Source organism: Lepidochelys olivacea (assembly GCF_965140295.1).
Source record: "Lepidochelys olivacea isolate rLepOli2 genome assembly, chromosome: 2".
Lineage (NCBI taxonomy): Eukaryota > Metazoa > Chordata > Testudines > Cheloniidae > Lepidochelys > Lepidochelys olivacea.
This window is the reverse complement of record NC_140412.1, coordinates 69,464,089-69,489,956: the sequence shown is the minus strand read 5'-3', so window position 1 is coordinate 69,489,956 and position 25,868 is coordinate 69,464,089. Positions and strand designations below refer to the sequence as shown.

Genomic DNA, 25,868 nt, shown 5'->3' with positions numbered 1-25,868 from the left:
CTTGCAAGCAGACATTAACTTCCTTTTACTCTTTCTTGGAGAGAAATCTAGTGGCCAGCCTCCTCCTCTAGTCTATAGCAGCCCAATTCTCTTTCTGGTGTCATCGTGGGAGGTGGGCATGCTTGCTGTCTTTTCTACAGCTTGGAATCTCTGTGGATGTCTTTTCCTTTTTCTCAATGCTTCCACCTCCTAGTACTGTCTTCGCCCACCTTTCTAGCTCCTGGACTATGACCACCAATCTTGCCACCCTTTGTTTCCCTGCCAAAATGGAAAAGACTGGATTGAATCAGTCTGGATTGAACTCAAACTCCAAACCTTTGGAGATTCACCAATTACGTATGCTTTATTAGCTGTTGCTCTTATGCTAGAAAAAAAACAAACAATCAGAATGCTTTACTCATCCAAGCTTCGAGAGCTCAACTAAATTCAAAAGAAGGAATGTTAATAAGAATAAAGGGATCAACAGAGCAATCACTTCTGCAACTGTAGTTCCCAGACAAAGAAGGAAAGAATTTGAAAGCAACATTATTAATTTCAGTTTCACCAATCATGATCATCTGCTGACTTCTTAAGTGATAGGGCTGAGTATAGTTTATTATTCAATTTATATTTATTTTTATTTAATTTGTCTTTAAAGTGTGGTTATGGTCAAAAGTCTGTTACTCAACAAACCTACTGAAAAGGCTCTTTAATAAACTATTTCCCCATGTTTATTCCCCCACACACACACACACACTGTTCCTCCCACGTTCTTGTCAACTGCTGGAAATGGCCCACCTTGATTATCACTACAAAAGGGTTTTTTTCTCTCCTGCTGGTAATAGCTCACCTTACCTGATCACTGTCGTTAAAGTGTGTATGGTAACACCCATTGTTTCATGTTCTCTGTGTATATAAAATCTCCCCACTGTATTTTCCACTGTATGCATCCGATGAAGTGAGCTGTAGCTCACGCAAGCGTATGCTCAAATGAATTTGTTCGTCTCTAAGGTGCCACAAGTCCTCCTTTTCTTTTTGTGGATACAAACTAACACAGCTGCTACTCTGAAACCTGTCATTGAGAGAGAGAGCAGTGATATACTGACATTGTTGAATATGAGGATGGTATCTATCTATCATGCAGAAAGATCTTCTAGTGCCCATAATTTCCATTGATTTCAATAGGACTTCTGCATGCACAAGGACTGTAGAATTGTAATAACATTTTGCCCAGGTTTGTTTTGCTTGAGTGCTTCTTTCCAGAGAAGGGTGGCTTGGCTTGAAGAGATACCTAGAGTTGGCTGTTTGAGTTTCTTCACTAAATAACATGTTATATTGAATGTCAAGTGTGTTGATTCAAACATGAGGGAGGGCACTTCTGTTAACAAGTACAGAACCATCCATAGTCAGCACAAACTTGATGTCTCCTTTAATTATTGGTAAAAGTGATTAAGTAATAATTCTCTTGCCTGTTGAAGAAGGAATATTTTGCTGCAGATTTAAGGTAAGAAGTAATTATATATATACACACAAGCACATATGGCAATCGACACTGTGTCGTTTCAGAGGTGTCTGTTAAAAGAGTACAGAAAAACATACAAGCAGCACACCACAATTTTTACCATGTAAGAAGCAACTTTCCCCTCTTCAGAATAGGATTTAGTGTTTTGGTTTTTTAGCTGACATTCCTTTGGAGTCCTATACATGGTTTTGTCTGTAGATCTGAGATAGATGCATTGTAGCTAAAAAATCCAGTTCAAATTTGCTTAGTGTGGTTTGCTTTGCTTAACTGTGGTTAATCACATTTGTTGATAAAAGAAGTAGAAGTTCAAAGAATTCTATTTGTATCTAGATCAGTGGTTCCCAAACTTGTTCCGCCGCTTGTGCAGGGAAAGCCCCTGGCGGGTGGGCCGGCCGGTTTGTTTACCTGCTGCGTCCGCAGGTTCGGCCAATCGCGGCTCCCAGGTTCGCTGCTCCAGGCCAATGAGAGCTGCTGGAAGCAGCGGCCAGTACATCCCTCGGCCCACGCCGCTTCCAGCAGCTCCCATTGGCTTTCCCTGCACAAGCGGCGGAACAAGTTTGGGAACCACCGATCTAGGTAAATCACAAAGTACCTAATTCTCCACTGCCTTGCATCTTGTTCAGTCACTTACACTGCTGCTAAATTGGTGGGAAACATTAGTAATTTGATCTGGTAGCATATTGCATGGTACATATCTTTGCACAAGGGAAAATAACTATAGTAACACTACCAAATCAAAATGGTAATATTTTACACCCACTTAGCACCCATGCAGATGACTTCACAAGAGGCAAGGCAGTGAAAAGTGTGGGGTTCCTTTTTAATATAGTGAATTTAATAAAAAAAAAAGAGTCAAAGTCTGCTCTGAGCCACAGAAGGCTCATCGGGCTGATATGGTTTAAGGCATGTCCATTTCCATAGCTAATGGTACATAAGAGAATGATGTGGCTAGCATCATAGCTGACTTCCCTAATCCTATGGATCAGGTATTCATTTTGCAGCTGGGTGCTTTAACCACTCAGTCACCACACCTCTCTAATATAGCATATAGCTGGTTTAAAATCAATTAAACAAATTTAACCTATCACTTATAAGATTAATACTTAGCACTCACATAATCCTTTCCATTCTGAAAGTACTGTACTAATGTTAATCTTATCAACACTCCTTTGAGGCAGATAAATTATTACCCTCATTTTACAGAGGGGAAAAGTAAGCCACAGAGATGAATTTCATGCATGAAATCAGTGGTAGAGATTGGATTAGAACTCATGAGTCCTACCTCAGTACCTGATCCTACAGACCCTACTGCCTTCATGTATGAAGATGGTAATTTTTCAGATTTTGAACCAAGTAATGTTACAGAAAGTGGTAAAGGAATGTGCACTTGTGTTTCAACCTGGTCATAAAAAAATTAAAAGAATAAGCAAACTGGTGTTGTGGGTTTGTTATTTTGTTTTTATTTAGTATTTTTCCTATTTCAAAACTGGGCCTGAATTATAACTTTATTGAATTGAAAAATACATACAAAGATGGAGGCTCTCTGAGCAAATGTGGCACATACCCAGTTACAGGTTAAAGGCCTAGTTCTCCACTGCTTTCCACCTTGGGTAGTCATTTACATATGAGCAAAGATGGCCTAAAACACGCTCAAAATAGAATGGCAGTATTTTGCACCTACTTTTCACAGATATAAATAACTTGCCCAATGTAGAAGGCAGTGGAGAATTAGGCTCAAAGCACGTAACACTCAACCCTTGATACAACACCAGTGATAACTCACAATTCAATTGCCTACACAATTCATTTGCTGGAACTCTATATTTCCAGTCCAACAGCCTGTCGCTATGTTTAACTCATACAGTAAAGATGGTTATTCACAGAAGAAGATAGAATTGTTAGGGGCAGGAACAGAAAGTCTAGTAATGGAAGATGTTCAGAAGGAGAAATTTTGGATAGGTCTAATTGCCTCTTTCTGCCTTCTGATCAAAACAGTTGGTTGAGCAAAAGAACAGGCTCAAACTTTTAACTTCTCTCTTCATTTGTTGTGACTCCTCTTAAATAATATTGTTCAATGCCTCTATAGCACCAGGATGTAAATTGAAGAGGGATTATATTTCATTAACAGCCTGCACCCATAGAAACTCATCTCTCTGCATATTAGCACTGTTTTAATAATTGCATAGACAACAGAAAAGAAAATAAGAAATCCCCAAAACAAAATAAATTCATGTCAGTCTGCAGTCAGAACTTGAACTGGGATGAATTGGAAAGGCTACCTGGTAGTCTTTAAGATTGGCATCTTATTCTTCAGAACCTCGGTTTACTTTTATTTTAAATTAAAGTCTCTAGCCCACATGATTGTGAAGAAAACCAACCATGAAACTACCATAAACCAATGAAGTGATGTCTGCCTGAGAATGCAGAGGACCTGAAACAATAACACTGAGAGGTGTGAAATGTCCTCTTCATGTCACTGTTGTAGTAACCCAGATGCTCCGTGATGATTATTTAAATGACAACATTAACTGTTTCACTGAGGATCACAGCACGGAAGAAAGGAGAGGGTGATCATATTATGAGCATCTGTACCATGTATTGTGCATGACATTTCATTTTGGTCCTATGACTCTAGGTGGCGGTTGGGGAGAGTAGTACTCTTTCTTTTCCCTCCTCTATCTGATCTGAACCTAGAAGCCAGAGGGAGGATCAGAGCCTGGCATTTATCTGAGTCCTACCCAGGAAAAGTCAATCCTGCTGAGCCCAGTGGGATAGCCGAGCTCCTGCCCTGACCCAAGATGCCTATTCTGCTCTAATGGTGTGTATGAGGCTGGCTGCTTCTCCTCCGTCTGCTGGTGCATGTTAGCAGACTCAAATGTCACTGCATCGGTAACACACACATCATGTTTGCAGCCTTTCCTTCACAACCATGAACTATAGCCACATTTTTTTAATGAAAGCTCAGATTACAGATTCACAACATGTCTCTAGGAGTCAGAGTCCAACGCCTGTGCCTGTTGTGTCTATGCCTTAATTCAGTCCTGCCTGTGGGTGTAGCTAAACTCTGTTGAGAAGGAGCCAGCCCTGTGGAGCCCCGCAAATCGTATGTGATCAAGTTTTGAATATCATCTGTACATTCTACCACAAGTCGTGTCTCATTTTGGCATCCCAACTGGGAGACGCTTGGAACATATTTTCCCCCCTTCTCAAATTGAAACCATGGTAGCAGCAGCCACCAGTATCCTGTCTTTTCCTCTGAATCTCTACCTTATAGCTCCCTAGTACAGCAGGAATACTCTCCTCTGCTGCTTTTGATTCAGTTTTCTCACTTAAAGTTAATACCTACTGTAATGTTAGCACCCTTGTGGCCAAGATGGAGTCTGTTTTGCAGGCAGCTCAGGCCAAGAAAAGGCATGTACAGGCATGCAGCAGGGGCACCTTCCACCCCAGGGGCACCTGTTCCACACTCCCTGGAGTAAACACACACACACACCAGAATAGTACAATGAATATAGGAAATGGAAATATTTATTTATAGAGAGATGAACAAAGAAAAACAACAGGGGGCAAGATAGGGGGAGTGGTAAAATAGGTTACATTAAAAACAAGGCCCACAGACCCAGTTGTACCACAATGTGAAAGGGCAGACACCAAGCAATGAGTCTGCATGCAGGGTTCCCATCTGGCAGTGAGTCTTAGGTGCTCCTGGTCATCTTCGGTGCCAGTAAACGTTCAACAACCACCACCTCTGGTGCCCTCTTCTGCTGCTCTCTGCAAACCCACACAAAGAGACAATCTCCCTACTTAGCTAGTTATAGCCTCCCTCCTTATTCCCAATGCAAAGTCACAAGCCTCAGTACTCACAGCACCATGCAACAGTGGTACAGTGCCCAGCTCTGGTTTGTCCTTCTCCGGTGATTCCTACCGGGCACAGTGCTCCTCCTGGCTCCTGTCCTGAAGCATCCCCGGTCGGCTGTTTTGTCCCTCACAGGTTTCAGAGTGGTAGCCATGTTAGTCTGTATTAGCAAAAATCAACAAGGAGTCCTTGTGGCACCTTAGAGATTAACAAATTTGTTTGGGCATAAGCTTTCATGGGTTCTCAGCTACTCAACATTGTGAGAGCCTTAGCTAGGGTAACCCAATGTCCCATTTTTATAGGGACAGTCCTGTTTTTTGGGACTTTTTCTTACATAGCCACAAATTACCTCACACCCCCGTCTCGTTTTTTCACAGTTGCTATCTGGTCACCCTAGCCTTAGCCCTCTTGTCTGAAGCTACATACACATACCCTGTTGCTCTCCCTCTCTCTATGCCCCTGGAACAACCAGCACTCCCTCCACCTCAGGACAAGGTTTTAAAGAGGCCATGCTCTCTAAACCTCAAGGCGGTTACAATACCAACCCCGCTGCCTATGGCACAGGATCTGCTAAAGGGCAGATTTTAATTTTTATTCCTCTTGGAAAACTTTAACCACATTATTCACAGTACACAGAAAATTGTCCTTGAATTTCTCAGGTTGGTGTCTTCGTCTTGTTATACCCCACATCTGTTTATGTTGGTGTTATAGGAGCACACCCACCCTTAGAACACCCACTGGCATCAGAGTGTAACATCACCATTTTCCTCAGCTCTGGCACCTCCTACAAACTATATGCCTCTCGCTGGGTCATCTGTGGCTGGTCCTCCGACCACATCACATAAAAGTTCAGGCCCCTTATGGGGTAACAGAAAGGTCCAATGAAAGACCAAAAATAAATCTGCAAACTAATAACTTCTCTTCTGCCTTTAGACTACTAAAGTCTTCTGCTTCCCTTCCCCATAGCCTCTGGCAGTTTATCTCTGCGGTCTCCCAATGTCAACTTATAAGTCCTGTCCGCCCCGAGAGGAGCCTAATCTGCTCCTCATGAGTTTTTCCTACTCATTCTAGACTGGGGCAGGCAAACTTTAAGGCCTGAGGACCACATCGGGTTTCCAAAATAGTGTGGAGGGCCGTTTAGGGGAGGTTGTGTCTCACCAGACAGCCAAGCATGGCCCAGCCCCCGCCTCCTATCCAACCCCCCTGCTTCTCGCCCCCTGACGGCTCCCCCGGGACTCCTGAACCATCCACCACCCCCTGCTCTCTGTCACCTGACCACTCCCGGACCTCCCACCCCTGACTGCCCCAAGCCGCCCCTCATTCCTGACTTGCCCCCCCAGGATCCCTGTCCTATCCAACCCCCCTGTTCCCTGCCCTCTGACTGCCCCGCTGCCTAGCCACACCCCTGCCCCCTATCCAACTCTCCCACTCCCTGCTCCCTTTTTACCACGCTCCCTGGAGCACCGGTGGCTGGCGGTGATAAAGCTGCGCTGCCCAGAGCACCGGGTCAGGCCACGGCTCTGCAGCTGGGCTGCCCGGCCACCCAGAGCGTTGCACGGCAGCACGGTGCACTGAGGCTGCGGGGGAGGGGGAACAGCAGGGGAGGGGCCCCTTTCTGTTGTAGACCCTAAGCCTGCTCCACTGCGTGGGGGTCTTTCTGCTCCCTTCCCAAGAGCCAGCCTCAAACCTTAGGCTTCAGCTCTGTCATGTACAGGCAGACTCCAGCTCTCTTCCCAGAGCTTATTGACAGGAGCTTTCCATTGTCTCCCTTCCCCAGGGATGCTGATAGTTTGCATAGGGCTCTTAGTGTCACCTCTGAGCCCTCATCCAGTGGGTCCTCCAGTCTGCAAACCCCCGAGGCTTCTCTAGAAGGAGCTCCCTTTCTCTCCCCTTTCCTGCTATACAACTTTTTCTTTATACTGCTCTAGCGGCCTCTTTCTAGCTCCATTACTAATTAGCTAAAGGGCACCCCTTGGAGCACCTGATTGCTCCCACGTGTAGCCTACAGTACCATCAAGGACCAGGTAGGCTCAAATTTTCCTGAAGGGTGACGGCACTTGGTCATATCTTTTTAAAAGACTTATGCCATAGAACTTTTTGAATTGGGGTGAGCAGATAGTGAAAAAAACCATACACTAAACACTGGCTAGTAAGACGATGACTGAGTTGTTGGGAGCTGTACTCTCCAGAGGTACCAATCACGTAATAAAAACAAAGGCAATGCAATCTGCCCCATTTTATACATGTTCGATACAACCTTTGGGTTCCTTACAGTTTTCCAGTGAGATGCTTAGCGTGGAAAAACTTGCCTGCACCCATCCTATAGGCGTGTGTAAGACTTAAAAGAAAAAGACTGAAACATTTGTGCACCAAACAGCTGATAGTGTGGATCAGTGACACTCAGCCTTGTGTTCTACCTTTGTCACACTGACTGGGGTTTGGTAGGTGTTGTGGGGGTTTTACATTCAAAGGAAACTTCCCTCCTGTTGGGAAGGGAAATGGGGAACACCAACGTTTTAATGTAGTTAAATCTGAAATGTAAAATCTTCCTCATTTTTTATTAATGGATTAACAAAACTTTTAATTTTGCCATGGGACCATAAACAATGTTAAAATAAGGAGTCTTCATCAAAGCACAGCTGTTGTTAGATACTTTGAAGAGAGTTTTATAAATTTTGAAATAATTATACAACTTGTTAAATTAACAAGTATTATTTTTCTAATATTTCTATTAACTAGATATGCAAATATCTACTTCCATAGCACTTGTGGGTGCACCGCCCCTCTCAGAATAGAGTCCTTGTTTTCTGAAGGTGTTTAAGGAATATAGTTTCTATGATATTTTCAGAAGATAGGAAGGCTGCCTTTGGAAATTATGGCTTGATCCTCAGGCAAGGCAACGGCCCACGTGGTTCAAGTAAGGGGGAGGGCAAATGTAGTTTTATGCCACCTTTCCCCCAATGCCCACACAGCCAAGGAGCAGTTTGGACACCAGCACAAGTTAGAACAGTCTGCTGTAATTCTGTTGTGTTTAACAACCCCCTAATGTCTGTTATGCCAGCAAGAATCGCTAGAGAACAGTACTCACCCTTAACACCTTTACTAAGCCTGTGCTGGATCTACCCACCTACGTAATCCTCTACCTCAGAGGAATAGAAAGCTGCTCCTTTATGGACTTGGAATAGGGCAGAATGGAGCCCTTAGGAAACATCACCAATCAAAGCAGCAATTATTGAAAATGGACTTTGTAATAACTATAGTGAATAAAAGAAAAAATATTATCTCTTTCAGACACACATTTTCTTAAATAAAACAGGGAACACTTTCTTGAAAATCTCCTCTGTTAAGACATTTTTCCACATTTTTAGCATGCTAAAAAATCCTACAGAGAAAAAGGTCTGCATTTTAAAAGCAACTTCATTGTTTTAATGTATATGTAGTTTTAAATGTATGTATGTGAAGGTGATTTTTTTTATAAACACCCATGTCTCTCAAGGAGTAGTTGTTTTCCCTCCTAGCATGCTTGATGATGCTTTTACCTCAGCTTTATTTTTTTTAATTTTGCTGATCAAACAGACGCTGCAGTACAGCAGAAAAGCAATGACCTTTTCAAGTTCACATATGCTGGTTAAATTTCACCCAGACAATTCCAGCAGATAGTAAATAACCACATCACTCTGACAATATCTCTGGCAGGGAAATATTGTGCAAGCACAAACCATTCCATGTAGTTTACAACAGATATGGACACAACATATTCACAAATACTTAACATTAAGAGCTAAATCTACCCAGTGTGAAGTGGTGCCCAAAAGGAGAAGAGGGCATATGGACATGGATACGCACCTACAACAATATGGAACCTCTTCTTCACCCCATGGAAGCAGCAGAGCAGGCTCTCTTGGTAGCATTCAGGAGTATTGGGAAAGACCTGGCCTTAAGGGATTTAGTTTGCGGGGTAGGGAATGTGCCTCACTCCCAGCCACATAGTGGATATGTCTTCAGCAAGGGTATATGCTGCTTCTGTTCAGTGCATCAGCAAGATACATTCCAAAATCCATTCACCTTCTCAACTTGAAGAATATTTCCCTGACTGGGAGGATTCCTCTAACAGAGGATGCAGCAGACAGAGAATCTGTTCCCCTGATTGTACAAATCACAGCAGGATTTGGCTTTAAACAATTAGTGATTGAAGAGTTATTGTTTAATATGGTGCAAAGTATGGATAGAAATTCATTGTCTATTACAGCAGAACACACTGGATAGAAGTTAGGCACAGAAGCGAAGTCTTAGATGAGTAGCCATATTTACAGATAGTCAGGAAATTTATGGTCAAAATTTCAAAAGCACCCAAGTCCCATTTACAAAAATGAATTAGGCACTTAGGAGCCTACAGGTATGCCTGCTGCAATCAGAGTAGTGGCTGCAGCACAAGTAGACATACTTGGGCTAACTTTGATCTACCTCGCTCAAATAACAATAGCTGTGAAGGTACAAGGTTAACCACCTGAGAACACTTCTGGGTCTTAGGCACGATTGTACAGTCCGTGCTGTTGCCCGTATTGCCATGGCTTCAAGCTAGACAGATCAAAGCTAGCTCAAGTATATCTACGCATGCTGCAGGCATACCTCCAATCATGGTATAAGATGCCTCCTAAATCTCACTAGAAGTCAATTGGACTTAGATCCCTAAGGGCGATATTCACAAGGGGGACTTAAAGCACTGCGAAGATCAGCACATGACCAGCCACTGAAATTTAGGCATCTCGGGGACTTTAACGGTGGAACCTTAGGCGCCTACGGGCTTGAGATACCTACAAGATTAGATGGCAGCTGAACAGGGGTTCTGTGAATGCCCATGGCACCAAAATGTTGGACTTAGGCAGGTAGATACTGAAGCCCCCTTATGAACCCACCCCTCGGTGCCCAAGTTACTTTTGCAAAGGGACTGAGGCTCTTAAGTCACTTAGCTGCTTTTTAAAATTTTACCCTTAGTCAAGATCTTGCCTCTAAAAAAAGGTTTTACACTTTTTAACATTACAGCTTAAATCCTGCAATGACCAGTGGCTATTTTGTGCCTAACTACTAGAGCAGAGCAGCCCTTGTGCCAGCGTAGTGGCCGTAGGAGGAACTACCAATGTACAACACCAGCACAGGGAGCTTGGCTGGGGAAAAGTAGATGTGGCAGACACATTGCTACCCTTTTTGAAGCCAAGCTGCCTAGTCAACCATTAGATATGTGGCACGACCTAGAACAGTGGTTCTCAAAGCCGGTCTGCTGATTGTTCAGGGAAAGCCCCTGGCGGGCCAGACCTGTTTGTTTACCTGCCGTGTCCACAGGTTCGGCCAATCGCAGCTCCCACTGACCGCAGTTCGCCGCTCCAGGCCAATGGGGTCTGTGGGAAGCAGCTCAGGCCAAGGGAGCCACGATTGGCAGAACCTGCGGATGCGGCAGGTAGACAAACCAGTCCGGCCTGGCAGGGGCTTTCCCTGAACAAGCGGCGGACCAGCTTTGAGAACCACTGACCTAGAACACCCATCAAACTGCTCTGATTTATTGCAGGAGACCAGAATGACACATGTCCCCTTTCTCTTCTCTGGCTGTAGTCCAGGATCAGGGCCTATGTTTTCTATGAAATATAGTTATTATTGTTTACCACTAGATAGGTATGCATGGTGCTTTAATAAGTTTCTTCCAGAGAAACATCAAATATAATTCCAATAAATAAATGTTTGCTACAGCTGATGGAGACAGCAGTTTGCTTTTTTGTATAGAAGGTGTCAGTACCATGTGCTTAGCAGCCTAAAGTTTGGGAATCACATTTTTTCCCAGCTCTGTTTGCAGGCATGGTTCTTTAAGCCTTTTATTACATAAATTGATTACTTCAAGCCTTTCAAGGTTCATTCCCCACTCTGAACTCTAGGATACAGATGTGGGGACCTGCATGAAAAACCCCCAAGCTTATTCTTACCAGCTTAGGTTAAAACTTCCCCAAGGCACAAACTATTTTCCTTTTCCCCTTGGACTTTATTGCTGCCACCACCAAGCGTCTAACAGATATATAACAGGGAAAGAGCCCTCTTGGAAATGTCTTTCCCCCCAAAATCCTCCCAAACCCTACACCCCCTTTCCTGGGGAAGGCTTGATAAAAATCCTCACCAATTTGCATAGGTGAGCACAGACCCAAACCCTTGGATCTTAAGAACAATGAAGAAGCAATCAGGTTCTTAAAAGAAGAATTTTAATTGAAGAAAAAATAAAAGAATCACCTCTGTAAAATCAGGATGGTAAATACCTTACAGGGTAATCAGATTCAAAACATAGAGAATCCCCCTAGGCAAAACCTTAAGTTACAAAAAGACACAAAAACAGGAATATACATTCCATTCAGCACAGCTTATTTTGTAAGCCATTTAAACAAAGCAGAATCTAACACATATCTAGCTAGATTACTTACTAAGTTCTAAGACTCCATTCCTTTTCTTTCTCCATTCCTTTTGAAAACTCGTGGCGAACAGGGGAAGTCCCGGATGACTGGAAAAAGGCTAATGTAGTGCCAATCTTTAAAAAAGGGAAGAAGGAGGATTCTGGGAACTACAGGCCAGTCAGCCTCACCTCAGTCCCCAGAAAAATCATGGAGCAGGTCCTCAAAGAATCAATCCTGAAGCACTTACATGAGAGGAAAGTGATCAGGAACAGTCAGCATGGATTCACCAAGGGAAGGTCATGCCTGACTAATCTAATCGCCTTCTATGATGAGATTACTGGTTCTGTGGATGAAGGGAAAGCAGTGGATGTATTGTTTCTTGACTTTAGCAAAGCTTTTGACACCGTCTCCCACAGTATTCTTGTCAGCAAGTTAAAGAAGTATGGGCTAGATGAATGCACTACAAGGTGGGTAGAAAGTTGGCTAGATTGTCGGGCTCAACGGGTAGTGATCAATGGCTCCATGTCTAGTTGGCAGACAGTGTCAAGTGGAGTGCCCCAGGGGTCGGTCCTGGGGCTGGTTTTGTTCAATATCTTCATAAATGATCTGGAGGATGGTGTGGAGTGCACTCTCAGCAAATTTGCGGATGATACTAAACTGGGAGGAGTGGTAGATACGCTGGAGGGCAGGGATAGGATACAGAGGGACCTAGACAAATTGGAGGATTGGGCCAAAAGAAATCTGATGAGGTTCAATAAGGATAAGTGCAGGGTCCTGCATTTAGGACAGAAGAACCCAATGCACAGCTACAGACTAGGGACCGAATGGCTAGGCAGCAGTTCTGCGGAAAAGGACCTAGGGGTGACAGTGGACGAGAAGCTGGATATGAGTCAGCAGTGTGCCCTTGTTGCCAAGAAGGCCAATGGCATTTTGGGATGTATAAGTAGGGGCATAGCGAGCAGATCGAGGGTCGTGATCGTCCCCCTCTATTCGACATTGGTGAGGCCTCATCTGGAGTACTGTGTCCAGTTTTGGGCCCCACACTACAAGAAGGATGTGGATAAATTGGAGAGAGTCCAGCGAAGGGCAACAATAATGATTAGGAGTCTGGAACATATGACTTATGAGGAGAGGCTGAGGGAACTGGGATTGTTTAGTCTGCAGAAGAGAAGAATGAGGGGGATTTGATAGCTGCTTTCAACTACCTGAAAGATGGTTCCAGAGAGGATGGTTCTAGACTATTCTCAGTGGTAGAAGAGGACAGGACAAGGAATAATGGTCTCAAGTTGCAGTGGGGGAGGTTTAGGTTGGATATTAAGAAAAACTTTTTCACTAGGAGGGTGGTGAAACACTGGAATGCGTTACCTAGGGAGGTGGTAGAATCTCCTTCCTTAGAAGTTTTTAAGGTCAGGCTTGACAAAGCCCTGTCTGGGATGATTTAATTGGGGATTGGTCCTGCTTTGAGCAGGGGGTTGGACTAGATGACCTCCTGAGGTCCCTAGTGGTTTAGCAGTCTGATATTCTATGATTCTATGATTCTGTTCCTGGCAAAAGCCTCACACGGTCAGAGAGAACCTTTGTTTCTCCCCCCTCCAGCTTTGAAAGTATCTTGTCTCCTCATTGGTCATTTTGGTCAGGTGCCAGCGAGGTTATCCTAGCTTCTTAACCCTTTACAGGTGAAAGGGTTTCTCCTCTGGCCAGGAGAGATTTTAAAGGTGTTTACCCTTCCCTTTATATTTATGACAAAGCCATACACCGGATGGTGGTTCTAAGTCTGAAACACAGGGTCGGGTGACAGTCTGAAATTAAATTATCTTCAGTTGTCATTCAAAAGTGACTGCCTGCCTTGATTCCCCAGGGGTTTAAAAAAATCTCTCACAGTGTAACTGCCAGTCAAGCTTACTAACAGGCCACCAACAGGTGAACTGCCAAGCCTGAAATAGTCTCCTCTTGCTGCAGTTTATACACTCTGCAGAGAAACATTTGTATGATGCTCCTGCATGTATTTTGGCAGTTTAAGCACTTACATTATATACTGCTATTCTGAGGTCCTTATTACTCTGAAGTTAAAATTCAGTTCAGGATGACACCTACCATACATTTATTTTTGTGGGGTAAGGGAAATCTGTGGTATTTGATTTATTTAAAATGTTGATAAAGTAGCAATTTAGTGGTCATGGTGATTTCTGTTCTAATGCAAAATTTTTATTTATTTATTTATTGGAAATATGTAATAAATGTTTGGCCCACAATAAGATCCAATCATTTTGACTGGCTTGGAAAACATGTCAGGAAATGCTACTTTTAAACTGCTATTTAAACAGTGTCGCTATTACAGCTACAAACATGGGTGACTGCATTGTAAAGTGACATCAGCCAAAATACATCGATTCAGTACATGATGTTGAGTTATGTAATTTTGCAAAATTTATAAAGCAGGAGATTTTCAAAAGCACCCCAGGTGATGGAGGGGAAAAAATTCCATTGATTTTTTTTTTCCATTGGACTTGTACTTCTAAATACTTAGGGATTCTTAAAAATCTCCTGCTAAAAGTCTGGGCCTGTAATTGAAATAAATAGAATTGCACTGGTGTAAGACTGATGTAAGTAATTGAGGAATTAGGTCTCTTGTCTTCTCTTTTTAAATTTTCATTACTTCTGGATGACAAAACCTAATATTGGATTGAAATTAGATCACAAGGCACACAGAGCTGCCTACTACCTGGGGACAGGTGAATAAACTCAGTTAACAATCATGGCCACCAACTAAAAGTGGAAACCATTGGACACTTGTTTGGATCGGGGTATAATCTTGAACAAATCCAGCCTTGTCAAGATAGTCTTGTAAACTGCAACTAAAGTTAGGAAAACTGGTGAGGTATGACTCTGAAAGCATCTCTGAGGCTCATTTTCAAGGTGCTAGCAGCACTAACAATGACCATTCAACTGTCTAATAGGCCTTGACATATTCCAAAAATAGTAATCAAAATCTATCTCGGCTGTACAGACACGCACAACCTGTGTGTGACGGGGTTCGACCTCACCACTCCAGCGCCTCCTGCTGGCTGTCAGAGGAATTAGCTCTTCTCACCAGCGCGCTCTCTTCTAGTGATGTCTTGCCACCATCACTTCTTCTCCAGGGACTCACATCACACCCAGGACAGTGACATCCTCTTCATGACACAGCCCTCCAGCTGTGCCTCACTCTGTGCACCTCCCTTCCAGGGAACTGTGTCTCAGTCCCTCAGTCCAGATACTTCCTCAGTGGCAAGTGGGGGCAGAGGGGACCCAGCCCTCCCACTACTCCAGGTCCCAGCCCAAGGACCCTAAAGTTGACCACCATTTGCTGTGTCCCCTCCGACTCCTCAGTAGATTTCCCTGGTTCACTTCTCTGGGGCCCCAGCACTCTCTTTGCCCTGGCCTCAGGGCTTCACTCTGCAGATCCCTGCAGCCTGCCAGGAGCTGGCTTTAGCTCCCCCAGTCTCTGCAAGCAGTAGTGCTCTGTCGAGGGTGCTTGCTGCCTTCAGCCTGCAAGGCAGCCAGTCCACCTCCCTTCTCAAGCTCCAGGGAATAACTGAAGCTGTTCTGTACTGAAGCTCTTATATGGGCCTGCCCGACCCTGACTGGTTGCTCCTATAAGCCCTTCTGTGATTGGCTGCCTCCTGCGCAGCCTTCCTTGGGCTCTATTAACCTCTGAGAACCCAGAATGGGGCAAGCGCCCCATCACACTGTGTCACACACATAAGGAACTACCACCATTCTTTCTGATCTAGCACAGGGTGTGGAGGCCCCCAGAAAGAAGAGAAAGTTGTATGTGATATAGTTCCCTGGAACAACTAGTCAGGAATACTCTGAACTCTAATTGCAATACCCAGGTAACTTTGTGCTTGTGGCAAAACAGACTTTATCATACCACAGCACTGCTGGACAGCTAATTCATGAACATTTTGTCCTAGTTACTCTGACCTATTTTCACAGCTTCACCACTTTCTGTAAAGTGAGATGGACTCAGGTGGCAGTAGCTCCCAAATATAAGGGCCATTTGTCTTTTTAATAAGCTGATCTGCCAGCACGTAGCCCTGCAACGATCCAAATGCACAGAGAGGCTCTACTACTCCAGAGCAGACACAAACTGTATTCCAGTCTGAACTCACTGACTGTAGTGCTTGATTATGCTAGTGGAGAGAAAACTGATGCAGATCAATCTGCTTTGCACTAAAATTGCTAGACAGTTTTATCAAAGATTCTGCTTTGAAATCCCAGTTATTCAAGACAGCAAAATCATACTGAACTCTAATACCCAAATGGAAAAGTGTACGCAGTGATTAGAACAATGGCCTCTGATTCAGAAAGCCTGGTTTCTACACCTGAGTTGGATATAGACTTGCTCTGTGACTTCAGGCACATCAGTTAACCAATCGTTGCCTCAATTTACCCATCAGTACAATTGGTCTAATACTCAACTACCTCAGTGGGCTGCTGTGAGACTAACTAACTCAATGATTGCAGACCACTTTCAGATCCTTGAATGAAAGGTGCTAGAATTAAGATCACACTATATTCAAGCAGCATGTTTATGGAAGTCGGACACATTCTGTGAGGATTATAATGTTGCCAACCAAGAAGGAGTTAAAACAGATGTGGGCAAACTACGGCCCACGGGCCACATCCAGCCCGCGGGACCCTCCTGCCCGTCCCCTGAGCTCCTGGCCTGGGAGGCTAGTCCCTGGCCCCTCCCCTGCTGTTCCCCCTCCCCCACAGCCTCAGCACACCACACCACCAGCACAACCCTCTGGGCGGCCGGGCAGCCCAGTTGCAGAGCCGCGGCCTGACCTGGTGCTCTGGGTGGCACAGCTGTAGTGCCACCAGCCACCGGTGCTCCAGGCAGCGCGGTAAGGGGGCAAGGGGCAGGGAGCAGGGGGAGTTGGATAGAGGTCAGGGGTGTGGATAGGGGTCAGGGCGGACAGAAGGCGGGGAACAGGGGGTTGGATGGGGCAGGGGTCCCAGGGGGCAAGTCAGGAATGAGAGGGGGGATTGGATGGGGGGGCAGGGGGCAGTCAGGGGTGGAGAGTCCGGGGGTGGTCAGGGGACAGGGAGCAGGGGGTGGTGGATGGGGTAGGAGTCCCAGGGGGGCCGTCAGGGGACAGGGGGGGGTTGGATGGGGCAGGAGTCCTGGGGGAGCCGTCAGGGGGCGAGAAGTGGGGGGGGGGCGGGGGCCAGACCATGCCTGGCTGTTTGAGGAGACACAGACTCCCCTAACCGGCCCACCATACAATTTTGGAAACCCAGTGTGGCCCTCAGGCCAAAACGTTTGCCCGCCCCTGCGTTAAAGGCACGTAATATGGATGTCAAGGGAAACATTGTCATCTTAGGCTACGCCTACACTACAAGCTAGGGGTGTGAGTCCCCCACTTGTGCACATTAAGCTAGCACAGGTATAAATAGCAGTGTAGCTGCACCAGCATGGGTAGCAGCAGGGGAGGCACGGCTTAGCTATGCCAAGTACAACCCCGCCTGAAACCGGTGGGTACTGTTGTATTAGGGTAGATGGAATACATGGGCCAAAGGTGTAAACGTAACCCAGTCACTGCCCAACATTAAACAGTGTTAAACAAAGTTCGGGGTTTGGCATCCAGAGACCTCAGCCTCAGTGGCATAGCTAGGGGGGCAGTGGCTGCTCCCAAACTGAGCACAAGTGGCGCCTTGTCAGTGTGTTGGCCCCTTTTAAATTTTCCCCTGCTGCGGCGCTTTAACTCACCCGGCGGCGTTCCGGGTCTTCGGCGACGGGACCTTCACTCGCCCCGGGTCTTCGGCGGCACCTTGGCGGCGGGACCTTCAGTGCCAAGGACACCTGGCGGAGTGAGGGCCTGCCGCCGGTGCGCCACTGGGTGAGTAAAAACGCTGCCACGGGTGGTGCCTTTTTTTTTGGATCGCTCCCCCTGTTCCCTCCACCTGGCTACGTGGCTGCTCAGCCTACTTAATAACCATGGCAAACACACCACTAAAATCCTGTAACCTTTTATTAGCAAAGCAGAAGAGAAGGGAAAAGAGCTAAAGCATTTGAACTGCAAAGTATTAAGTAAGGCTTTCATTTTAACAACAAACCTTTTTTCCTTTTCCCTTTAGCTGAAGAGTGTTTTTAGAAGGAAAAAACCCCTTGTTTGAGAGTCTTTTAGATGGTAACAAAGAGAGTAATAACCGTCCTTTGTGGGGAAGAAGTTAGTTGAGATGGACTGGAGCTGTCGCTGTCACTGTTGTTGTTAAAGTCCAATCCCCTTTCCCAGGAGACAAAACAAGACAAATACACACAAAAGGGGAGAGAAAAGAAAAGCAAATGCATCTATCACTAGTGTTGACATTCACTTGCAACCTCACTGCTGCAAGAACACAGGCAAGGCACACCATCCTATCAGGCATATCAGATATGGTAAATTCGTACCAGCATCAGGCTGTTTAGGACATTGCTTTTAGCTTTTTTGGGGTCACAGGCTTAGAGGAGTGTTACAAAATATAGTCTTGGCCGGCTAAACCAGACTCTCATTAGACAGAAGGAAAAAGCAGAAGGGTAGGACAGAGAAGGGATGGGGTAGAGAAAGGACACAAGGGTGGAAAGGCAGGTGGCTGTGATGAAGTCTGCCATTCCAGGTGGTGTTTGGATTCAGCCAGAGCAGGCTGTGTCATCTGGTATGGGGAGATAGTCAGCCCCCACTGCCCCTGCAAGGAGCCACTCTCCCTTCCTCCTCAACTGCTGCTGCTGTTCTAGGCTTCCCTTCCCCGCCCCCGCATATGTTTCCTTTCCCACCACTGCAATCCCCTAGTCCACTAAGGGGTCCACTCACCCTCACCTGGCCTAATTATGCACTCTACTGTAAGAGGAGTGTAAATTCATAAGATGTCATAATAACCTATAACAACAAATGTTGATGGGAAAGGGTATGAAAGGGAGACAGAAAGACTGAATTAGTCCAAACTAGAAGTCTGGCTGATATAATTAAAGGACTGCCCTGGGTGGGAGGGCCAAAGCCTGAGCCCCACCGCTCTGGGTGGGAGCAGACAAAGCTGAAGCTCAAGGGCTTCAGCCCCAGGCAGGGGACCTGAAACCTGAGTCCTGCTGCCCAGGACTGAAGCCCTCGGGCTTTGGCTTTGGCCCTGGGGCTCGGGCTTCAGCAAATCTAAGCTAGCCCTGGCAACCCCATTCAAAGGGGGCTGTGACCCACTTTGGGATCCTGACCCACAGCTAGAGAACAGCTGACCTAGAAGGATGTGAGTATAATTCCACCAATAAACTGTGCATAGGTCTGTATAGAATTTTGATATGGTCGGGTATTCATAACTTTGCTGGTAACTTTAATAAAACTTGTAAAACAGACTAGACCATGTTCTTGTGACTGTATGTGTGGTCACTATCATTGGTCTTTGTGTTCCCAGAGACTGTAAATCTGAAGCAACTACTGGAGGTGACTTTCACTGTAGCCAGCAGAGCCGAACCCAGGAAGGTATAATACCACATTACTAAATTCACTTTAAATAAAATAAAAGGCTACAAATGGGAGCCCAACAAATCAGGCATATCAGTAGGTGACATCTAAATACATACATGGTTAGAACCTTCTGATAAGGAGGGGAATTCTGAGATTTTTATGTGCAAAACTCATAGTGTTTATTCCTGCCTTCAGGCTCATGTGAACAGGCACAGGAATTTGTACCCAGATGTGTGGGCATAATAGTGTGCATTTGGCCCATAGTTTCACTGCTGGGGCTCAGTGTTGAGACAGCTCTGAGTTGGCATGGATGGAGGGAGCAAAGGAATGGATCAAGGAGCAGCATGCTCTGGGAACAGCTGAGGGTCCTTGTACCATCTTTAGCAAACATTGGATGGGATTTATTTTTTCACCTCAATGAAAACAATTTAGGAATGTGTAAGGGGACTGAATTGATGATCAGAGCTAAGGAAGATTTGGGGAGAGCCGTGATTTTTCTTGGGGGTTCATTATTTGGTTTGAAGTGTTGCAATGAAAGGTATGGTGGGGAGCCATGGAACCTCCTCAGGTTGATAGGGTAGGGGGCCACATGAAGAGGGAGGTAGCTAGATTCATATGTAACCAAGGAGGGTTAAGCAATTCCTCATCTGGACATATCTTACTGGACACCCAGGTTATTCAGGGAGGATGGGGTACACCCATCCAATGAGGGAGCAGATATATTTGTGTCCAATATTAAGTAAGGAATCAGTAAATATCCGGGAACCTGGTGAGTGAGCCAGCCAAACTAAATTGCTGGCACCTCCTTGTGGCACATGTCCAGTGCAGGTACTCATTGTGGAAAGGATATGGTTATTGGATAAAATGGATTGGAAGAGGATTTAAAAGAAAGCATCCCATAAGGGAGCCGAGGAAGGAAGGTTTGGAGCTCCCACAACTGGAACAGCAGGGAGTCGCCCCTCCTTTTATAAAGCCCCCATAAACCTTATACAAGGGAGGGCGATGGGGTCCCAGGTAAGGGACAGCTGGGACCAGGTTGTGGATTTTGTGGAAATAATTAAGGAAAGGGCTCTGACCTGCACTATATTGCCAGGTACTTCCAGATATTTTATGTGAATAAAGTTGCGGCCTAATTAAACCATATCCATTGGATCTGGTATTTCTTCTGGCGTGGCTGGAATATACTTCTTACTGCATTGTGAATGGAGGCCATGTATTGTTACACATGCCAAAGACTATAAAGATTTTAAGAGGAACAGCAACCCCAAAAAACATTTGCAGCGAGAGCAACCCATCCACCAAAGCCAGAGAGCTGGTCAGTGGTCTCTCTCTTCATGAGGACAACACCAGAGAGGTCCGTGAAAGAAGACTGTTGGTCTACTGGGCTCTTCCATGGGTTTAGAGTTACTTTTCGGAGCTCTTTCTTCCATAGTTTCCCATCACTTTATTAATGGCTGCTGTTATTAGTATAGTGCTAGTGATTTACTATATTTAACCTGTAGTTGATTTGTTTTCTAGCATGGTTTGGACTTTTTATTTTGGTCCCCTTGTTAGACAGTACCAGTGATGAGACTTGGACCTGCTGTAGGGTCTTTGAAAGAAACACGCTGGCTTATCTGCTGTCACACCTTAAAAACATACATTGTGTCTACAACCTCAGACTCCCTTTCCTCATTTTGTCTATGCAAATTTTGGTTTAAAGTCACATTGCTCTTCTACTGGTTCCCATCTCTCCCACTGAGGATCACTGGTAGGGTCAGATTAGAAGCCCACTGTTTTCACTGCAGCATAAAGAGTGCCCACAATGGCGGTTTTCTGCTTCATGACTATCCTGACCCCTTGCACCGTAGGCGAAGCTGGTTCTGCTGTACAGTGGCAGAATGGTCCTGTGTCTTCTGTCCTATAATTTGAGCATGCCGTCATTCAAACCCCCAGCCACGCTGACTGAGAGAAGTTCCAAAGTGATAGGAAAGTGCTGCTGCCCGTTCTCTCTGTAAGAAAGACCCAGCAGACGCTGTCACTCCTTGTGCACCCACCATCATCTTTGAACTTCAGATTAGTGCTCCACTATGACTGGACCTTGTGGTGCAGAATCTTTGGGGCACAGAGCTCGCTACTGAGCTGTTCTTTGCTAGAGGTCATTTCAGCATGCATACATCATCCTTGGCTGCCTCTGTCCCAACCTATTTGGTGCAAGTCTGGGCACATGATGTGGTCATGACCTCTCGCCACAAACTAAAATTGTCCAAGATGGCTGCTGCCCTGATTCTCCCAGGTGAAATTCTGAATGTCCAAATTAGACATTCAGACAAGAGTTTTGCAGGGCAGTTTGTGTAAAAGTTGGGGCCTGTACAGTTTTGAGTACTTCAAGCTGATCAAAAGTAAGAATTATGGAAACTAGGGCTGTCAATTAATCACAGTTAATGCCTGCGATTAACTGAATGCAAAATTAACATGTTAATTGCATACCTGTGGATGGGGCACGAGGCATTGGCAGTAGAGGGGCTGAAGCAGCCCCAGGCCGCCGCTCCCTGGGCAGCAGGGTGGCTGGAGCCCTTTGCCCTGAGAGCAGCTGAAGCCCTGAGCAAGGCTGAAACCCAGAGCCCCCAGCTGTGACCCTATATTTGAAAATATAGAAAATGCCCAAAAATATTTAAATAAATGGTATTCTAATATTAACAGTGTGATTAAAACTGCAATTAATCATGATTAGTTTCTTTAATCTTGCAATTAATTATTTGTAATTGACAGCCCTAACAGAAACATGTCACAATGTATTATAACAAATATCTCCCCACCCTAATAATAACTCCAACTGGTCACAAGCTAAGTGTTAATGAAACAACCGAAACCAGGTGGAAAATTAGAGTATAAGTTAGGTTATAAGGTATTGACAGTATAAGGTTAATCTTTCCACCATCTGTTTACTAGGAAGTGTATTCTGTTACTTGCGTGAGAGCACGTAGGTCAAGAGTGAATTTTATGCAGCTAGTACCATGGTTCCTCTCCTAATATTTAGTCACTGGCCTCTCCTTAGCTCCTGTTTCCAAACTGATCTGATCATTCCCTGGCTTCCAAAACCCTCTTGCACAATCTCAGTTGTGGGTCAAGGAGCTCCATTTATCTATTAAGTGACTTCACTTATATTCCAATTTTTACCAACTGAGAGGTATATTCAGATTGCAAGAGAATCAATAGTATGAAAAAGGTGTTTGAAGTTCTTTGAAGAGATACAGCAGAAAGACATGAGAACTGTGATGCTGCAGAACCTTAGAAGCAAATAACATCATGTACTAAACAAATAAAACCCACTATAAACAGCTCTGGTTTTTCCTCCATTAAGCAGAGTTATACAAATGTTATATTGACTCCTGTTCATAATAATAATGTCTTTGATTCCTAAACACCATATAAGTTTTAGCATGAATTCAGAGTCCATTATGTGCATGTTATTGCAGCATGTATGCACAAACCAGTGAATGCCTCAACACTTGCATTGTAGTTTTGGAGAGGCAAGTTTAAAGGCTGATTTTTGAAAGTTCCCTCCCATATGTTCCTTATACTACACAATGACAGCATTATACTCTATTTACAGCAGACACACTTTTTCAGAGTAGTTTAATACAGTATCTCAGAGGACCTGTCACTGTCCTAGAAAGACTTTTATTCATTCTACCTACAATGACTCAAGGTGGCAGGAAAAAGTGATGTTGTTCAGAGGGTCTTGCTTAGGTCAGCTATCCTGATACCTCTAAACTGGAAAATGCTGATTGATTCTGGGACTGTTCTGGAGGCAGTACTTCTCAAAATTAGGAAAGAGAGAGTAGACACAGGGTGCAAAGATGAATCTTCAGAGCACAAGAAGATTATGCTGTTCAAGTGTCCCATTATCCATGACAGTAGAAGTTGAGAAGAATAACCAATTGTCAGGTTGTTGGACTGGCTGAATTGTGATAAAAGACTAACAGATAAAAAAAATGTAGTTTGACTAAGCAATGACTAAAGGGCACGATAACGGTCTATGAATGCTTGGTGGATGTTTACACCTAGAAGAAAGAGGAAAAATTTAGTATATTAAGTCAGTATGACTAGGATGGATGTGATGAAATTTTAAAAGAGATATTTAGGCTACCAAGAAAGTCTCAGTCAGATATATTAACCCATCAAACAATTTGATAAAGGAAGGGACAGAGGAGCCACCACCTGACACAACGAGGCAGGACAAAATACTAGAAAGGGAGAAACTTGACGGCCAAGTGGGACTTTCCCCATCTTTAGTCTCCATGATCATCACAGAACTGAAGGAGCGCTTCTGTGATTGGCACTCAGCTCCCCACACTTCACATCATACAGAGTGGAGGACTGATCTGAGATGGCACTTCTACAACATAGAACAAAGAACAGAATTACAAGAGCGGAGAGATCGGAGTAGGAAGAAAAGTAAGGGATAAAGGGGTCAGGTAGAAGGAGCACTGACTATGTGAGAAGAAAGCGTGAAATGGGGACAGTGACCTAGGAGAAGAAGCACAAAGGAGAGAGGGGAGGAGAGAGTAACTAGATAAGCTGTGGACAAAGCAGAGGTGGCCGTGGAAGAGGGGAAGGGTGACAAAGAGCTCTATTGCAAATCACTGAATTTTGTGAATTAGCAAGTCACCAGACATGTTGGAAAGGCAAAATAATGTGTCACAGGATATTTTTTGTTTAGGTTGTCAACTTTAGTTTAATTGCACTCATTGTAACATGTGATGGTACACAAGCAACTATAATGCAGTCCACTTTGTAAAAACATGAAATCTCAGTAATATGAGCTCTGTCCCTAACTGACTGTTGAGCAATTGGGATACCGTTTGAATTTCTTGTGTTAATTATGAAGAGTGCGGTTTAGCACAATGTGATTATGGAGGTTCTGCTGTATTTTCACTGGCTCCAACCAAGTTCTAATGCACTAATTAACCCTTTACTGCATCTCCTATTTTTTCTAGGTCTTACAGCTGCAGCATCTCTTGTGTCCCTGGCTTGGGCTTTGGCTTCCTACCAGAAAGCCCTTCGTGACTCCCGCGATGACAAGAAACCCATCAGTTATATGGCTGTTATAATCCAGTTTTGCTGGCATTTCTTCACAATTGCAGCTAGGGTCATTACTTTTGCTCTCTTTGCCTCAGTTTTCCAGCTGTACTTTGGGATCTTCATAGTCCTCCACTGGTGTATCATGACCTTCTGGATCGTCCATTGTGAAACAGAGTTCTGTATCACTAAATGGGAAGAGATAGTGTTTGATATGGTTGTTGGGATTATCTATATCTTTAGCTGGTTCAATGTCAAGGAAGGAAGGACACGTTGCAGGCTCTTCATATACTATTTTGTGATCCTTTTGGAAAACACTGCCTTGAGTGCTCTCTGGTATCTGTACAAGGCCCCACTGATCTCTGATGCTTTCGCCATACCAGCACTGTGTGTGGTGTTCAGCAGCTTTTTAACTGGCATTGTTTTTATGCTGATGTACTATGCCTTCTTTCATCCCAATGGACCAAGATTTGGGCAGTCGCCAAGCTGTGCTTGTGAGGACCCTGTCGCTGCCTTCACCATGCCCCCAGAAGTGGCAACAAACACTCTAAGGTCTATCTCTAACAATCGGAGTGTCACAAGTGATCGGGATCAGAAATTGGCAGAGAGGGATGGGTGCGTGCCTGTCTTCCAGGTAAGGCCCACTGCACCTTCAACACCTTCATCCCGGCCGCCAAGGATTGAAGAGTCCGTCATTAAAATTGATCTGTTCAGGAACAGATACCCAGCCTGGGAGAGACACGTGTTGGACAGAAGCCTGAGGAAGGCTATCTTAGCTTTTGAATGTTCCCCCGCTCCTCCACGGCTACAGTATAAAGACGATGCCCTTATTCAGGAGCGCTTGGAATATGAAACCACTTTATAAAAAATAATAAAGACTTGAAGAAGCTACAAAGTTACAGTCCAAATTAAGGGTTGACAGTAGGGCTGTGGCAATAACTAAATTGCATACTACAACAGAGCAGCAAGTGGTAGTTTTCATAGTCTGGCTATCATCATGATTATCATTTGATCCTCTGTCTGCAGTCTGTCTGCAGTTCACTTATAAAGCAGCATCACCTGAGAGCCTCAAAAAACGTATTACTTCAGCTGGGAAATAGACCCAGCTCATGACTCCTTGCTGCTATGAAACTCTGCTACACAATACTTACAATCAACAGGAAGATTCTGATGAGAGCTTTCAACTTTAACCAGTAGTGCATTTTACTTTAGAAATGAGTAATTGATATTTGCTTATTTAATGACAAAAAAATTGTCAAAATAGCTTAGCTGTACCAGGCAATGTTGCTGTTATAGAAACTCTGGTTTCTGCAAAAATAGGAGTATAATCCTTAAATCTCCAGCTGATACACCATTCAGTTTAGAATAGATTTGCAAAATAGTTCTCAATCAAAAAAGTACACTGTCATGTTTGCAAGCCTATCAAAGGAGAGTAAACTAGAGTCTGATTAATCAGGTAATAAGCATTAGTACCAACAGAACTGCTAGTTTTCTATAGAATTCAAGATTCATTTTAATTAAAATTTCAGTTACTTTTG

At 44.5% G+C, this 25,868-nt stretch overlaps 1 protein-coding gene across 1 annotated transcript in view; it reads left to right on the top strand.

Annotated features, from left to right (window-relative positions):
- XKR4 (XK related 4) overlaps positions 1–25,542 on the top strand; it is a 285,844-nt gene extending 260,302 nt beyond the window's left edge. The window contains exon 3 of the mRNA XM_084618563.1: positions 24,249–25,542. Coding sequence (XP_084474689.1) covers positions 24,249–25,195 — 947 coding nt within the window. The 3' untranslated portion in view covers positions 25,196–25,542. The remainder of the gene's footprint in view (positions 1–24,248) is intronic.
- The last annotated feature ends 326 nt before the right edge of the window (positions 25,543–25,868 follow it).